This window comes from Chenopodium album, chromosome 26 (assembly GCF_948465745.1).
Source record: "Chenopodium album chromosome 26, dcCheAlbu1.1, whole genome shotgun sequence".
Classification (NCBI taxonomy): Eukaryota; Viridiplantae; Streptophyta; class Magnoliopsida; order Caryophyllales; family Amaranthaceae; genus Chenopodium; species Chenopodium album.
In genome coordinates this window covers 8,309,683-8,327,148 of record NC_137859.1, presented here as the reverse complement: position 1 = coordinate 8,327,148, position 17,466 = coordinate 8,309,683, and the positions used below count along the sequence as shown (strand labels likewise).

Below are 17,466 nucleotides of genomic sequence, written 5' to 3'. Positions count from 1 at the left end.
AAAAACAAATTAATCCTATGGCCATCCCTAAGGTTTGTACTTATCATATATATAGCCCCATTAGCCCTTGATAAAAAATGGATTTTAGTACACAAGCTCTCCCAAATTCTAGAAAATTGAAGGAGAAAATAGCTCTATCACAATTCACAAGTGAAGAAAAAACATAGAGAAAATGTCTAATATCAAGCAATTGCTAGAGAGTCAAATAAACTTGTTCTTTTTGCACCCTTTCACGGCCTTACCATTCTTGTTCTTCTTTTTCTTCTCCCTTTACAAACTCCTCTTTAACCACAAAACTCGAAATCACCTACCGCCTTCTCCATCAAAACTTCCAATCGTTGGAAACCTGCATCAAATTGACAAGAAACTACCACACCGATCATTGCATAGTTTAGCCAAACAACATGGGGATCTCATGTTACTCTACTTTGGCCGAAACCCAGTCCTTGTAGTCTCATCCGCAGAGGCAGCAAGCAAGATTATGAAATCACATGACACCATATTCGCAAACAGGCCAATTCTAAGCATGTTCAAAAGGCTTCTTTACAACTGTAGAGATGTCGCAACAGCACCTTACGGTGACTATTGGAGACGTATGAGAAGCATATGTGTCAACCAACTCCTAAGCTACAACCGAGTCCAGGCATTCCATAATGTCAGAGAAGAGGAAATAGCACAAATCGTCGAAGAGATAAGGTCATCACCGTCAAAAGCAGTAAACTTAAGTAAGATGCTTTCCAATTTTTCGACTGATGTTATATGCAGGGCAGCCTTTGGGATGAAGTTCAATGGACAAAGGGATGGGATCGATTTCAAGGAGTTGCATGAAAAGCACGAAGAACTCGTAGGCAGCATTAATATAGGTGATTTTATCCCTTGGCTAGGGTGGATTAATCATGTGAATGGTGTGGAGAAGGATGTTAAGAGAGTTTCAAGAAATATGGATAGCTTTCTTGAAAGTTTAGTCCAAGAGCATAGATTAAAGGGTATAAATGAAGGGGAAAAATCTGAAAACAAACAAGATTTTGTGGATGTTTTACTTGAATTGCAACAAGATTATTCAGCCGAAATGAGCCTTGACAATGATAGCATGAAAGGCATTATATTGGTATGTTCAATTATTTCATACACCTTTCCTATGTTATTAATCTCCTTAATTAAACCTTTTAATGTTCGATACATAAATTTTAAGCATAATTTTTCATGATTATTAAAGTTGATTTCACTATTGCATGTTAAAGTACAACCAATTAAGCCACATTTTTTTTTTTTTGGAAAAAAAAAATAATCCACACATCTAATCCCAGGAGAACAAAGTAATGGGAAAGTCAGCACTTGTATTTAAAAAAGAAAATTTATTATATACCCGTTTGTTATTAAGTACATAATCGCATACTTTTTTCTTTTTTTTTTTTTTTTAAATTTTTTTTAATGAAAGCCTTTATTTTCCAAGTTATCCAATAATACATACTAGTATACTACTATATCTGAGTAATAATATTTTTTTATATGTATTAGAAAGTTGATATTTTGAGCAATAACATATCAAATTTTTATCTATCAAATTTTTATCTTTTTGATTTGTGAGAATAAAACATAAGTATATAACTAATAACAGGATACCACATGATACTATTATTTACTTTGGACTGTATATATATATTAGTATTACGGTCAAAGTTCATTAAGTTTGACTACAGAAATAAAACTCTCGCATTTATTAAAAGGCAGAGGGAGTACCAAACAAATTATTCTTAACGTAATGTTGTTTACTCCGTAAATGTATTATCGGGACTAGTCACATGGACACCAATGTCATCTTTGACCATTAATATTCAATTTCAGATGAGAAAATATATTGTACGAGTAGAAATTTGATAGTTTGAAAATGTACATCAAAACGAATCTAATAAAATCTCACTTAATAAAGTTTTGAAAATATATGTTAACCAATCTAAGTTTTCAAACTTTTGCCACAATCATATATGGAGTACTTTGTATTAAGTAAAGCACCTTTCAATCTGTTAGGAATTGAATCTCCTTTAAGGACAACTATGAGGAAGGGATCCCCTTACCCTTCTCCCTGCCCAAGTGCCTATCTAGCCCACTAACCAGAGATGGTTCAACACGTGATGGGTTCCAGCCTAATAGGACCCAGGATTCTAAATCCTAGATTTGATCACTAATCCAATGTTTGATGCAGGACATGTTTGTAGCTGGGTCTACAACAACATATGCAACACTAGAATGGGTCATGTCTGAACTTTTAAGAAATCCAACAATCATGGAATCTCTACAGAAAGAAGTGAGGGAAATAACCAGAGATGAAGCAAACATAACAGAGAATGATCTTGAGAAAATGGAGTACCTGAAAGCAGTAATCAAGGAGACATTTAGGCTACATCCTCCAGTTCCCTTGTTATTGCCTCGCATTTCGTCTCGAGAAACACAGCTCAATGGCTATGACATACCTGGTAAAACACAAGTCATCATCAATGCATGGGCAATCCATAGAGACCCGAGTTTTTGGAAAGAACCTGAACAATTCAATCCCGAGAGGTTTCTGAATTCTTCCATAGACTTTAAGGGGCAGCACTTCAACTTGATTCCATTTGGATCAGGAAGGAGGGGGTGCCCGGGGATATATTTTGGCACCGCAAACATAGAGCTTGTTTTAGCGAACTTTATGCAGAAGTTCGATTGGGCATTGCCAGAAGGAGCTCAAGGAAAGAATTTGGACATGGAGGAACACCCTGGACTTACAATTCACAGGGAGACTCCTCTTCGCGCCATTGCAACTCCCCGTTTTACCTGGTGAACAATCAAAGCATCAACAAATACCAACAACTCTTATCTGCATCAATCCTAGTCTCCCCCTGAATAATGCTTTAATTTCTTTGTTTAGATTAAAATTGTAAGCCAACCTGCAGTAACATCATAGCCACCAGTCCACCAGTTTGTTTCTTATTTTTGATCCTTTTTGGCTTATTAATTTTGGTGCATTAACTTTAAAAATACAAGTATTTTTAGCTCAGGGATGACAAATTATTTTATATACACCTAGGTGGAAAAAACATCCAAAAGGGTTAATTCTGCTCATTTTATATTTTTGCTCATTTTAAATTCTAAAAATGAGAAACAAAATATCAATTGAGTAAAAAATCACCCTTGGGTGCACCAACCTTTTATGGCAGCCGAGAAATGTCTTAGGAAGTTATTTGCCTCACCTGCACCCTGCGCCTAAACACTTTTCATGAAATGGATTTTCTGATTACACCCCCTGTACTGTACTCATACTAAGAAAATCCAAAAAAGACATTACTTTTGAAGTTGACATCCCTGTAAAAACACATATTTTCATCAAAAAATCTGATCCATAAGACATTTGATCCTGACATAACTCATAGAAGCACAACTATTTCGAAAGGCATGTAGTCTCTTGCACTCCACCTTATCTCCAAATGTGCAATCCAAACATACACAAGCTTATACTGGAGTAAGCCAATATCTCAGCCCCAACACTTTAAAACTTCTCAAGCAATATTCTGAAGACATGCAAAGTGATCATTGATTGAACTTCAAAAAATCTACATCGTTTTATATTCACAATGACAAGCCACTTTGGACAATCTTATCTCTATACACACAAGCAAGTCCTAACATGAAAGTTTAATTACGATGTCGGCCTGACTTTGTACGCCTCTTCGGATTGGCAGGAGCAGATTGCATTTCAGGCACAGGCAGCAATGTTCCTCCTTTTAAGCCATCTGAATCTGTTATGCTGCCAATTTTCCTTTGTGCTTCCACATAGATTTTAAGATCTCGAATCTGTTATGTGAAAATAATTAAAATTATGTTTACACGCCTTTCATCCATGGATGAAGTTATGAAATGTGGAGGCTTAAATTGGAAGTTTATGCATTCAAGATGAAAGAGAGAGGGGGGAGGGGGAGGTTACTAGAGATCGGAACATTATAAAAAAAAATTCACCTGCTCCTCAAGATCAATGATCTGCTCATCCCTTGATCTTAGAGACTTCATCTCCCTGACCAACAATAGAAATGAAGATTTGAAATTAAGCTAAAACACGCAGAACATTCTCACAATCAATATTAAAAAGAAGAAGAATCAAGTCATCAACCACTCCTTTCTTCCCTATATAATAACTCAAATCATATTTGGTCATTTTAAGAGAATCGAGTTTTAATATCATATCTAATACAATTTAATTATTCACATCTCCTTCGTACAAGTGTAACCTTTTCTTTAAAATTCATAGCTAAAAGTATTATTAAGGGTATTATTGAAATATTTAAAGTTTAGCGCGCTAACCTTTCCTCAAGTTCCTTCATCTTTTTCTTGTACTCTTCCTGCCCCCTCATTAGAATATGATTCTTCTGAAATAAGAAGAAAGAGGTAGGGATGTTAAGGAACGAACACATATTCTGTAAAGAATCAAATAGATAAGCAAAGACAATGTAGAAAAGTCTTTTTATAAGAACAAGTAGATTTCTCAAGATGTTTACTCACATCCATTACTGCCTTTTTTTCTTCTTCGTATTTTTCCAGTCTGCACTGCAGGTCTTGCATCTTTGTTGTTACAGCCTTCTCAACAGCAACGGCAATACTATTATCCTTTTTACTTCTGGCCTCAACAAGCAGAGATTCATAATACTGACCAAAGAAGGGAGAGAAAATTGAAGCTAATCGATCATCTTCACCACTCATTAGATAAGAATATACTTAACAAAAGTTCTTAAATCATTTCACTTAGACCTCAATCAAGCACTTCATCAAAACAACTAACACTATTTCAACAGTTTAAACAAAAACTGAAATCATTATCAAAGCAGAAGTATAGAAAACATAAGGACCTGTCTATGGTTCTCCAGCTGAGTTGCAAGAAGATGATTGTACTCATCTGTAATCTGTGCCCAAAAAGTAAGAATGCAAGCAATTAGTTCATCTTTGAAGATAATTTGCTCTAGCATTGAAACAATCACAAAACAAAACATGGAGTTCATAAATATCTGGGTGCAGCTATTTATAATTACACTTTCCAGCTCAAATTAAAACTTAAAGAAAAGACATGACTCTGGTTCAAAGGTTGAGTAATTTATAATTCTGTTTCAAAAGAGGAGTAGTTTAACTTCAAACATGACTCATATAATAATACAATCACCATATGTATTACTACAAGTAAATCATTAAAGGACATACTGCTTCAACTTTGCTGCCGTAGAGAACACCAGTCATTTCAGAATCCTCATCGTGGCCGCAATTACCACAATCTCCATCATAGGACATGCAATGTGAGTCAACCGCCTCTGACTTTTCACCAGCTTTGGAATGATTTAATCGATGAACATAACCGTCACCTTCATAATCCCAAACCCTCTGTGTCTCTAAATTGAGTGAATAGCAATGCTGTGTATCTTTCCAATGCCTAAAAGTGTGTCCTTCTTTATACCTAAAAGCAACAACCAAAAGCTTGAGACATCTAATGCCAGAAATGTGAATGATTTGAGATACTTACTCAAAGCAAAATGATGGCCATTTTACCTTCCACATCCAACAAAGCCACATATGATGCAAACCCAGAGGTTCTCTGATGTATCACAAACAGAACAGTTAGGTCTATCATCCGTCTGCTGGCATAATCGACAAACCTGATGACATGCATAGCAAAATTAATTTATACTGCATTATTGATCAATGCTTGTATAGCCAAGACCACAAAACTTCATAAGCTTCCAAATTGTAGCCCAGCACATAGTAATGGCTACTTTCACTCTTCAGGATCTAGAATACTGTAAGCAGAGGATAAATTTTTTCATATAAGCCACTCCTTTAGCAGGTGGCAAGGTTCCAGATATAGCCATAGGGGGGGGGGGGTGTATAGGCATGAATATGTACATATTTACAAATTGAATTAAGTTTGTGGGAATTAAACCTTTTCATTTCAACCACCTGAACCCATCGTACTCCTACTCAAACCAACAAACACATGTATATGGGAATATGGTATAACCACCTTCATTTCCACTTATACTGTGTTTTAGCATCACAAGTCAAACCATATTTCTTCCAATTACGCAAAAGAAAGTTTTTCCAGTAAACATAAGTCACAATCAAATACTAAGCGTCTAACATGATCACCATCTTCAAACAAACTAGCATTAAACAATTGATATCAAAAAATTTTATCAAATATTTACATTTCCAGAAAATTGCAAGCTACATAAAGGACTGATTAGTAAATACTGACCTGGCAAGACAAATAGGTCCATTTAGAAATGCAAGAACAATCAAACGAATGATCACAAAGTGTACTCTGAATTCCACTAGTATCTTGGTCCAGTCTCTCTACAAGCGAAAACAACTCGTTAAGAAACTAAATCAACACACATAATCAATCAACAATTACAGATAATACTCCAGAAGTCAATACAGAATCAACCTAGACAAATGGGGCAAGTAGGCAGCTCAACATAATCAGAAGGCGAAGTGCTGGCGATTTCTCCCAATTCAGTAAACTCCATTGAAAGAACAAATAAAATGTGGCATATCTCAACCTAATCACAAAACACAACTTCATCAGTACATGATCATACACATACCAATTCACAACTCTCTCAATCAAAAGAGCAATTGCTAACCTCAGGAGGCGAAAATCGCTTTCCATTGAAACTACGATAGAACGCATCAGCTGTAACCTGATTCCAAGTTCGAATCAACACACTGTACCTATCCTCCATACCATCATTTCTACCACCCAAAAAAAAAAATCAAATATCAAAATCAACCAAATACAAAATTGCTCAAAACCCACAAAAATTAAACTCGAAATGAACAAAACCCAGAAAAAGATTCACCTAATGATGATAAATTCAGATATATCGGCAACATGGGACCCAAAAAATCGAAGCAGATCATCAGAGGAGAAATAATTGGGAACAGCTACAATAAAGAGGAGAGTAGATCGGGCAGTTGATGCAGATGAATCGGAAGTTGAAGGATGGCGGATTAGGCTTCGGAAGAGATGAATTATGCCTCTGCGCTCGACGAATTTAGGGTTAGGGTTAAGATTATGGCTAGGGTTTGAGTTTGAAGGAAGAGAGATAAAAAGGGGGTGTTCTGTGTCTACTGAATGAATTCGAATTGCGAACATTTTTAGGGTTTTTCACCGGAGTTTGATCGGAAAATATGGTGAGAAAGTTAGATGAATTGCTGAGTTTGTTGGGTCTTTGCTCTCGCGGGAAAATGGCGGTTATGAGCTGAATTCTAACACCTTCCAAAATTTAAATAATACTATATACTACGTATATTATTATTTTTTTTGAGGGAAATTAAGTTTTACAAATTCAAGTTTTTATTTTTATTGTACAAAAAACTATCAAACCTCTTGGTAAGTTGTATGTTCGGGTAAGGAAATCCTCACACTCAAAGTAATTTTACATAAAATGTAATCGTACTCCATATTCGTAAAAATTAACACCGGTGACAGTAGGTACAACTTTCACCTCAGAGGTGCAAGATTCCAACTCGGTTAGCAAAAAGTCGAGTCATAAACATCAAACCTCAAAACCTTGACAATTTCATTAATAATGTTTTACATTGGAGAATTTTGTTATTTTTCAATAATTCAATATTCTCCTCGAAGTAGGAAGTATGCCAACACTTTGTATAAAATTATAAATTCTCAATTTTTGCTGATTCTGCATTGTTCTGTATTTCAGTCTTTCAAACATTTCAGTGCCTGTTGGCTGTTGCCCAATAATTCTTAGGACTATGAATAACAGGATCCAAAAGTAAAAAGAAGGCATGTTAACTTTGAAATATAATATACATACATAGAATTTCATACAACATTCACGAGGATCTTCATCAAAATTCATAAAAGTTGCCCTCAAGCTACAAAATTTTGGTGAGCAAATGAAACTTGTTTACACTAAGAGATGATGGATTTGGCAAGTTCATACATATATACAAACCAAAACATGTTCCTACATGCAAATAGTGAATGACTTCAGATTTGCAATGGCAGAAAACATTTACTACGAGCGTATTTCTTGTAGATAACGACCCACTTGCTGAGCAGCAATGTACAATGCATCTGCAGCAAGAAACAGTCCGACCTACAAAATAATTCAGAGTCCATAAGCTATACATCCAAAAGAAACATACACATATTGATCAGCAGTTGCTGCCTGCAATCATACCATACGCGCAGAAAAAACTAATCGATATTGCCATCCTTCTTTAGCTGCAGCAGCTCTTTGCTGATCCGTCCAACTAAAAGGGACATCCAGGAAGATGTTGGAGTAAGAAACGATATTTTAAAGAACCATGAGTTGGGTTAGCCAGATTCACATAACCAGGTGACAATAATTCTATTGAGCAAACTACTAACCCGAGAAACTCAGAAAGGCCTCCAATTCCAGCAAATTTAAAAGGCTGTGAACCTTCCCTCTGAAGATCCTGTACAGGTACAGCACAGCATTAAGCCTTAAGTTCCCTCCATTAAAAGAACACAAAAAAATTGAACATTTGGAAAAAAAAAATATATATATATTGAATTAAATACCTCTTCTTCTGCCGCTTCTAGGCCTCCTTGAACCCAGAAGACATTTTGGTAGCCAGCATTACAAAGAAGCTCACAAGCAGCTAAAGATCTGCCAGCCAAATGTGCTCAGGGTGTTAGCATATACTTCGTACAAAATGAAAAATACACATTTGGACATGATTCTACATCCCCACCAAAGTTTTCAAAGGATTGTCTTTCATTAGCTAATGTGCATTTCAGGATGATAGGACAGCTTATTAAATGCGTTAAGGAGGAACAACACAAACTAGTCATTCCAAAAAATGGCCTCTTACAATTTTCTCACATGTATTTTGCAAATAATCTACTACGTGTCTACGTATAATGCTCTATACAGTTGCTCTTCCACTTCTGTTGCCTATCACATATTATATCATTCTTTTTCCACTTCCAATGGATCACATGGATAAATGTGCAAAAAATATCATTAACCACAGAATTCATGCAGTCCAACTATTTCAGAGGCTCAGAACAATCCTACTTTTCCTAAAATATTGAACCCTCCAAGTGCCCTAAAACATAAAACACAGTTCTTTTGGAGTTAGTCAAGAGGAATCGCAAAAAGTCGTAGATGATGCAGATAACTAACTGTAATGGTGAATATGATGATGAAACTGAGACAACAGTAATGATGATGATATCATACTACTAATAGAGGGGAGGCAATCCATATTTCAACAGTAATTGTGAATTATCTCATCCAGAGGATTGCACATATACTATTAGTATCATAGAACTAGAAACAGTCGTAGCCAAAAAGAAATTTCACACGACAAATTTGTTGGCTTGTTTATTCTTTGATTTAGAAGAATTTGATGCTAAGAAAATCACCTTAGTCCCTTCTGGCACGCAACAATAAGATCTGTATCTTTTGGGAATTTCTCCTGAACTTTGGATAAGAACTGGCTGCAAGAAAAATATGATAAGGGAGATTTTCTCTTCATATAAGAAAGAGTAATTACATTTTAGGTTGAGATTTATGATGGTTAGGCAGGTTAGCAACATTGCCAACATACCTATTAAAGGAAAGTGTAGGCACACCGCTCCACCATCCTCCTACATAAATTCAAAAAAGATTATAAGATATAAAGGAGCTTATCAAGATCCTTAAGATGAGTAATTTCTCTCATTCAATCTAATAGTGCACAGAAAGGTCTTGCTAATCTTATTCTGAGAAACACTTGGATGGATTATGCAATTGCCTATTTCAAGTTTATAGCAGGAAAGGAAAGTATGATAGGCATCAAGAAGTACCCATCATGAAATTTGTTGCCTGTTTTGAGAGTGTCCCGACATCAAACTTGTCATCAACGTCAAATATGGGTATCCAGGCTGAACCCTTGACCCATGCCTGCAACACCGAAAAACAAATTCAATTATTGGATTGAAGGCTAGAAGATGATGTAGGATCATTACTGACGTCAAATAAAAAAAATTAAAAAAAAAAGAAAAATAAAATAAAAAAGAAAAAAATTGCTGCCTTTGTCAGGAGATAAATAAGGCTCATAAACAAGGAATGGACTTGATAGAGAAACAGGCACAACAAAAAGTGATCAAGAAGTGTCAAGCACAAAGTTTGATAACCTGTAACAACAATTATAAAGAGCAGAAAATTTATGTAGCCACATCCCATATGTTTTGTTCTTTGAAACCATAGCTTAATGCACAAGGTCTACACAAACAAGAACAGATAATGCAATTACCATTGAGAACTAAAAACTCAAATTCGGATAATCCAAAAGCATAGTTAATGAAGCCATGTTCTATGATGACGTAACTCCAATAACAGCAAAAAAGTAGGAAAAGCATACATGTATTCTCAAGCAAAGCAGACGGGTGTACAACGCTAGATCAAATATTCACCTTGTTGCGCTCTGATGCTGGGCGAACATCAAGTAGAGTCTTGCCGCTGAGTTGGATTGCATACCCAGCCTCCCTTGGTGTCAAAGGTTTGACTTTTCCCTCCCTCACCTATGCAAAAGAGTTTGAAAGCCTGAGGCACAAAATATGAAATTCTCACTCACAACGAGAATTTTTGCCCACATCCATGACAAGAAATTGTGTGCTTACAGTAACAATTACCACAAGTTAAAACACAATGTGGCCTCCAAATCAACATAACTATGAGGTAGTCTCAATTCAACCATACACAATCTACCAGATTACCACAAAACTACAACTAAAAATCCCTAAAATACAGTTAAAATTGCATTCTGTAGCCATAAAGCCTAGTCACTACTAGAAATTATAAATACACTTCACCACCTTTAACCTATAATATCAAAATCCTATAAAAATGAGTAACCATTTCCTTTGTTCTTCCTTATTTGAAGTTTACAACAGTATGATGGCAACAATTACCCGGTTCGGTCACATCTAGATGTAACAAAAGTCCAAATCAATCATATCATTTACAACATAATTTGATATTGTCCTACCATTTCCAAATCCACAATTTCAATATAAAGAATAGATTTCTACAAGAATTTAGTAATATTCTAATCTTCCATTACAAGACCCTAATTTAATCATGGCTGTCCTATTTAGAACAAGTTGTACCCTAAATTACATACAATTAAGCAAAGAGCTCAAATTCTAAACAGAAAATGGAATAAAATAGCAGTAATTTACAATAATAAAAGAGAATTATACCAAAGCTTCCCATCTTTTTCTTGCAGCAGCCATATCCTTCATCTGCCTCAATTCATACTCTTCCTCCACTACTTGCATTCTGGTTACTTTCCAATTCTATCAAAAATGAAAAAAAATCAAACACCCATTTCAGAAATTTTACACAAATCGAAATAAAAATGAAAACCCATGAATTTAAATAGAATTTGATTGGAAATTTACAAGCTTTATACATACAATAGTTTTGTGAACTGGGATGAGTTGCCCAAAACTAGGGCCACTGAACCTGAAAGTTTGTGCAGTTCTAGAAAACTTTGTGCTGCATTTTTTGTCAAAAATTGAGGGTGAGATTTTGGGAGTGCAAAGAGGAAGAACTCCAAGAGCTTCCATTGTTAATTGAATTATCTTGTAGAGCAATTTGCAATTACCAGAATTAGGAGCTAATTTTAGAAGGGATCATCTAGATGGTTGGGGAGGGTCAAAAGAGGCAGGCTTTTCGAGCTAGTGTTGATTATTGAAGGCTAAAAAGCCCAAGCCTTATCAGGCAGGATCGGCTAGAAAGTTTGTGTCCATAATGGCTTGCGCTCCATTACTAGGGGTGATCGGGTATTCGGGTGAATACTGAATAATACTTTCCCGTTTCACAAATATAAAAATACTTAGTATTTTTCTATCCGTACTGCCGTACATGTTTTACTCCTTTGCTCTCAATACATGGGTCGTTATCTTTATTCCTCACTATCCCTCTCCTTCTCTTAAATTCTGTCTCCCTCACCCATGTTGCAATATTAGGGGAACGGGAGAAGTATGAGATACTAAGTTAAAATTTTAGGAATCGAAATTAGAAGATTTAGAACTTATGGTTAATTAAAATGAGAACTGAAGCTTGTTGTAAGAAGTGTTTGGAGATAAGGAACGGATCAATTTTGATGATAAAGGGATAAAAGTGTAAAGCATTAAAGCCATATAAGATACAACACACGAAGTATTACCCATACTAAAGTTAAAGGGTTGGTTATTGTATATAAAAACTAAACTAGTTATTGGCCCGGGCGATGCCCCGGGTTATTATAAATTTATTACTTTAATCGATCTATATATATTTTGGCTTGTTTGTCATTGAGAGATTAAGTGGTGGTTTTTTTTTTTTTTTTTTTTTTTTTAATATGATAGCTTAAGTAGTTTGTTGCTTGTATGAGTTGGTTTGATTATAAGAATAATTTTTTTTCATTAAAATAATCATAAAAATATGATAAATCAAATCTTTATAAATTTGATGTCAAAATATATACGACTCCATAATGCACAAAAATCTTTTACTCTATGATTACAATTTTATGAGTTAATGCACAAAATAAAAATGGAGTAATGTTTAATTTCTTACAAACTTTATTATTATGTAATTATTAAGAAGTTATAGTCCAATTCAAGGGAAATTGTCATGCCATGCATATGAAGAGTTTATCAATTAAGGGCCTGTTCATATTTACTGAATTGAGCTGACTGAACTGAACTAAACTGATTGGAACTGAACTGAACTGAATTGAACTGATTGGAACTGAACTGAACTGAACTGAACTGAACTGAATTGAGCTGAAATGAATATTTTATGTGAGAGAGAAATTAAGAGCTGAACTGAACTGAACTGAACTGAACTGATTGGAACTGAACTGAACTGAACTGAACTGATTGGAGCTGAACTGAACTGAACTGAACTGAAATTGAGTAAATGTGAACAGACCCTAAATTTAATATTAATACATGAAAGTTAATGCATAGAGTTTTTCAATAATTAATGCTATGGTATGATTTGGCGACGACACATCATATGCCAAATGGCAAAATTGTTGACACATGGCAAAACATCATGTCTTGCCATGAGTTTTAATATATATTGATTGATTGATTGATATTGATGTTAGGCCATATCGACCCATTATTAAAAACTTCAATAATAACAATAAGTTTCAATCAGTTCTTATAAGTTTAATTAGGTGTAATAAGTTTCAATAATAATAAGTTTAATCAGGTTTAATAAGTTCAACTAGTGTGTGGCCCAGACGATGCTCTGGGTTTTTTTTTTTTTTTTTTGAACACTTGTAATTGAATAGATAGGTTCATTGTTTATTATTTATTTATTTATTTATTATTTGTTTAAAATTCATAAAAGTTTTTCATTAAACATTTGAATAAATTATTTATTTATGGAACAACTATTGATAAATTATACAAACGTGTTCCTGTAAAAAAATTATATAAACATGTCCTTTGTTTATAATTTATAATATAATGAAAATAAAGACATAATTATTATCAAAATAATTAAATAACCAAACTTAATTTATAACAATACTTAATTTTTCTTGCTTGTATGTATTACCTCGATTAGCATAATTATCAAATAATAGGATCGTTTTTTTTTTAAAGAATTGCAGTTAATAAATGTTCAAATCTCCATCCAATCCATATAGTTATATATTTATGAGTCGAGTATAAAAGCATGATTAATATATAGATGGGATGGTAAGACACCTAATGCACATTTTTGTGGTTATGAGTTCGAATCTCGTGATAGGCATATAAAAGTATAGATTTGCTCTAATAAGTTCCAATCTAATTAAATAAGTTCGGATAAGTTTAGGTCCAATTAGGTGAAGTGAACACACTCTTTGTTGACTTTCAAATATAAAATTAAGTTTGTCTTCAATTGTTATTTGTTAGTCAAATGTACAAAAATAAAAAAAATATATGGAGAAAATATATATACTCAACTAAATCACATGTTCATTCCACTTGAAATATCCCAAGTAATGTATTTATTTTGGTATTCCGCTATTCCATGTAATACAAATATATATTTTTAAAATTCCTCACGATTTCAATTTATACAAATATACTTATTTATTTTGGTTTGAAACTTTGAATAGATAAACTATCACCTTCAAAAAATAAATTGCCAAAATTGGTGGCATACTTGCATGGTTCATGGTTGCATGTTCAATACTTCCAAAGTTGGTTTACGATTTTCGACACGATAATGATTTTATTTTTTTATGACACGTAGGATGCATGGCTGAAAACGGAGTAAATAAAAATACAAAGTATGGAGTAATGAATACGAGTACAAATACAGAGCTCAAACCAAAATAAAGGCAGCGGAAATTTCCAATAACTTCAAGCTTCAACGTTTTTTTGCGGTTTTTCTTTCCTGCTCACAAGTTATCTTTGACTTTACATTCCATTATTTCCATATGGGCCAACTTCAAGTTGTCAACCTGTCAAGTTGTCTTCGAAAATACATTGTATTAGCCATTAGGTGAAAAGCGATGACACTATTCTGCCAGGCTATCAGCATACCACGCATCTTATTAACCTCACAAGTCAAGACTAGATAGATCATATATTATTTTTTTCAAATGTTAATTTATTTATTTTATTTAATTTTAAAGGTCCCTACATACCGAATAATATGGAGTGTCTATAATTGACATCATGATATGTACGTAAATTTCATGTTAAATAAAAAATAATTTTAGAGTAAATGATAGATTATAAATTGGTTGATTGAATTACCACCACCACAAATTTATAACTATACTCATCACATATTCAATTTCAAGTTTATTTTGCTAGCTACACCATACCATACTAACATGCATGTACAAAATAAAGTAATATACAGACGTACACGTATTCAATTTTGTTAATTCCTCTCGGCCCATTAGATACAATTTTATATACATACATCACTAGAAATTTCCACATGCTTATATATAGATCTACCTTAGCTTTCAAGGGTTATATTTATCCATCTACAATTATTGCTAACATTGATAGAAAACATGGATTTTAGGCTACTGTTTTGGTATGCACTCATATTTAGCATGCCCATAATATTGTTAATATCATTGTTCAAACCCCAAAAAAGAATGCACCAACAAAAAAAGATCCCTCCAAGTCCAAGAAAGCTACCAATTTTAGGGAACCTTCACCAATTATTTGGTGATTTACCTCATTCTTCTCTTCTCAATCTTGCCAAAGAACATGGCCCTCTTATGCTCCTACAATTAGGCTCAATCCCAACTCTAGTAATTTCCTCCGCAAATGTAGCTAGAGAAATCTTCAAGCCACATGATCTAATTTTCTCCGGTAGGCCAGAGCTATACACCGCGAAAAGACTAAGTTACGAATTTAATGACATCTCATTTGCTCCGTATGGTGAGTATTGGAGAGAAGTTCGGAAGATAGCCATCTTAGAGCTACTTAGTGCTAAACGGGTGAACTCGTTTAGTACCATAAGAAATGAGGAGGTTAACATAGTGATTGATACAATTACTCGATCCTATTCGAGTAATATGGTTATTAATCTTAGCGAGTTGATGCTATCGCTTGCGAATAATGTCATATGTCGCGTTGCATATGGTAAGAAATTCGATGGTGAGGCTAAAAATTATGAGATATTGAAGGAAACACAAACATTATTAGGAGAGCTTAATGTAGCGGATTTTTATCCTTGGTTTGGTTGGTTACTAAATAAAGTAAATGGGGTTGATACTAGACTAGATAAGAATTTTAAGGAGTTAGATGAGTTTTATGATGAAGTTATCCAAGAACATATTGGTAGTAAAACGACGCGTAGAGAAGGTGAACATCATGAAGATTTTGTTGATGTACTTCTTCAACTTCAAAAAGATCCAAATCAAACAGTCAAACTCAGTGATATTCAAATCAAGGGTGTTATTACGGTACGTTACTACGTTACTTAGCTAGTTATATATTCTTCTTACACATTTTTATTGGTTTTATATTATGAGCTTTTTTCAAATTTTTAAGTATTATAGAAACTTGGCTTACTACTTTAATTATGGCCTTAATGCATGGTATATATTTTTAGTTCATTTAAAAATTCATCATACTACATACCTCCGTTACAGGACATAAAAATTTTAAAGTTATAACTAATATATAACAGTCTGTTTAACAGAGGTAATAGAAGATTTAATATTTAAACCAATTAGTTAATAGAGTGTGGATAAAGGGTTGTCCAAGCATTGTGCATGATGTAATTGCTTCCGATCTCTGTTTGAGCTTTATTTAATGGTAATTAGACATTGCTTTGCCTTGCCTTAAAATAAATTTGTGACTTTAAGAAAATAATCAATTAGTGAAAACAGAAGTCACATGTGAATTAGTGGTATTTTTTTTTCCCTTTTTATTAAAAAAAAATAATCTAATGTGAAATTCACATGTAGCTATGAATTAATACACTCTAAAATTCAAAAATTGTTTAGTAAAAAATGAACAAATAAAAAAAAATTCAAAAATTGTAATTTGGCTAATCCATTGCTAGTTTGGTCTCGCCGCCTGACATGAAAATAAAAGCTAGCTGCTAGGCCCGCCACACATTTCTAAGATGATGATGTTTGACTGATAATGGAGTGATTGTCAAATAGCTGAATTGCGTTTAGTAAACGTCTTCTCACTAACATTATTTACGTAATTATGCCCAAAATTGTCAAATTATGCAGTTGATTACTTGATTTAACCAAACATGTTTACATTCAGTTTATCACAAAGTCTTCAAATTATGCAGTTGATTACTTGATTTAACCAAACATGTTTACATTCAGTTTATCACAAAGTCTTATATATGGTTAGCCACACCGTGTGACATGGGTTATTTCGTTAGTTTAATAGGGGTTACTTGGTCAGTATTATGATCAGTGACTTTGTTATTTAACTAGTGGCCACACGGTGTGGTTTGCCACACACAAGACGAGCTGTTAATAGGAGTAATTCATCTACCTTATAAAGAAAAATCATCTTTCCTCTTTCTCTAGTACTAACAAATGGGTTTACAATGAGTTTCAACAATATATTATCAGGTAATTCAACAACCATTCATATATAGTACGCTAAGTTTTCTATATGATCACCAAACTTCTAAGAGCTTGCCCAGGTTACTCATCATGAGTAACTTCAAATGTTACTCAAATGGCATAAGCGTAAATAATGGCATTAGTTTGCAATAAAATCTGTTATTTTAATGAGGCTAGGTGAGTTGGCAAGTGGGAGCTTAGAGTTATATGTTTAACGTCGTTAACTTGAGGTTTTGAAGGGTAAAGTCACAAAAACAGGGGGAACAAAAAGGGGGGCTCGACGACAGCCATAGATCTGGTGTCTCTATTAGGTCGACGATCGGCGAATATCCTGTGCTGTAAGTGTCGGCG

The 17,466-nt window shown here is 34.0% G+C and overlaps 4 protein-coding genes across 5 annotated transcripts in view; 2 read left to right on the top strand and 2 right to left on the bottom strand.

Annotated features, from left to right (window-relative positions):
- The first annotated feature begins 116 nt into the window (after positions 1-116).
- On the top strand, positions 117-3,009 carry LOC145618192 (cytochrome P450 736A117-like). The gene is made up of 2 exons (XM_081672977.1): positions 117-1,108; positions 2,204-3,009. Exons 1-2 carry the CDS (start codon positions 173-175, stop codon positions 2,816-2,818), a joined length of 1,551 nt encoding a protein of 516 aa, XP_081529103.1. The 5' UTR covers positions 117-172; the 3' UTR covers positions 2,819-3,009.
- A 483-nt stretch (positions 3,010-3,492) lies between these two features.
- LOC145617987 (BRAP2 RING ZnF UBP domain-containing protein 1-like) lies at positions 3,493-7,267 on the bottom strand. 2 transcript variants are annotated; one of them, XM_081672760.1, is made up of 11 exons: positions 6,876-7,267; positions 6,660-6,768; positions 6,461-6,575; positions 6,269-6,366; positions 5,563-5,669; positions 5,221-5,470; positions 4,875-4,928; positions 4,531-4,674; positions 4,333-4,397; positions 3,991-4,045; positions 3,493-3,828 (listed from the first exon to the last, which is right to left on the bottom strand). In XM_081672760.1, exons 1-11 carry the CDS (start codon positions 7,169-7,171, stop codon positions 3,670-3,672), a joined length of 1,452 nt encoding a protein of 483 aa, XP_081528886.1. In that variant the 5' UTR covers positions 7,172-7,267; the 3' UTR covers positions 3,493-3,669. The 2 variants fall into 2 exon arrangements, with proteins under 2 accessions (XP_081528886.1, XP_081528887.1); XM_081672761.1 differs by having other exon boundaries at positions 4,333-4,394.
- Positions 7,268-7,804: 537 nt separating this feature from the next.
- On the bottom strand, positions 7,805-11,748 carry LOC145617847 (rhodanese-like domain-containing protein 11, chloroplastic). The gene is made up of 10 exons (XM_081672601.1): positions 11,474-11,748; positions 11,258-11,353; positions 10,469-10,576; positions 9,860-9,956; positions 9,622-9,661; positions 9,437-9,511; positions 8,588-8,675; positions 8,414-8,481; positions 8,223-8,295; positions 7,805-8,138 (listed from the first exon to the last, which is right to left on the bottom strand). The coding sequence occupies exons 1-10, from the start codon at positions 11,624-11,626 to the stop codon at positions 8,058-8,060; spliced, it is 879 nt and encodes a 292-aa protein (XP_081528727.1). The 5' UTR covers positions 11,627-11,748; the 3' UTR covers positions 7,805-8,057.
- A 3,313-nt stretch (positions 11,749-15,061) lies between these two features.
- The window catches only part of LOC145617238 (cytochrome P450 71A9-like), a 35,209-nt gene continuing 32,804 nt past the window's right edge, over positions 15,062-17,466 (top strand). The window contains exon 1 of the mRNA XM_081671930.1: positions 15,062-15,981. Coding sequence (XP_081528056.1) covers positions 15,079-15,981 — 903 coding nt within the window. The 5' untranslated portion in view covers positions 15,062-15,078. The remainder of the gene's footprint in view (positions 15,982-17,466) is intronic.

Coding starts and splice junctions, on each gene's coding strand:
- LOC145618192 (XM_081672977.1), top strand. CDS start 173: ATGTCTAATATCAAGCAATTGCTAGAGAGTCAAATAAACTTGTTCTTT. Junction 1,109..2,203: donor GCATGAAAGGCATTATATTG/GTATGTTCAATT, acceptor TGTTTGATGCAG/GACATGTTTGTAGCTGGGTC.
- LOC145617987 (XM_081672760.1), bottom strand. CDS start 7,171: ATGTTCGCAATTCGAATTCATTCAGTAGACACAGAACACCCCCTTTTT. Junction 6,576..6,659: donor AGCGATTTTCGCCTCCTGAG/GTTAGCAATTGC, acceptor TTTTGTGATTAG/GTTGAGATATGCCACATTTT. Junction 5,670..6,268: donor GGACCTATTTGTCTTGCCAG/GTCAGTATTTAC, acceptor GCATGTCATCAG/GTTTGTCGATTATGCCAGCA.
- LOC145617847 (XM_081672601.1), bottom strand. CDS start 11,626: ATGGAAGCTCTTGGAGTTCTTCCTCTTTGCACTCCCAAAATCTCACCC. Junction 9,662..9,859: donor GGCAACAAATTTCATGATGG/GTACTTCTTGAT, acceptor GAATTTATGTAG/GAGGATGGTGGAGCGGTGTG. Junction 8,139..8,222: donor TAGTTTTTTCTGCGCGTATG/GTATGATTGCAG, acceptor ATTATTTTGTAG/GTCGGACTGTTTCTTGCTGC.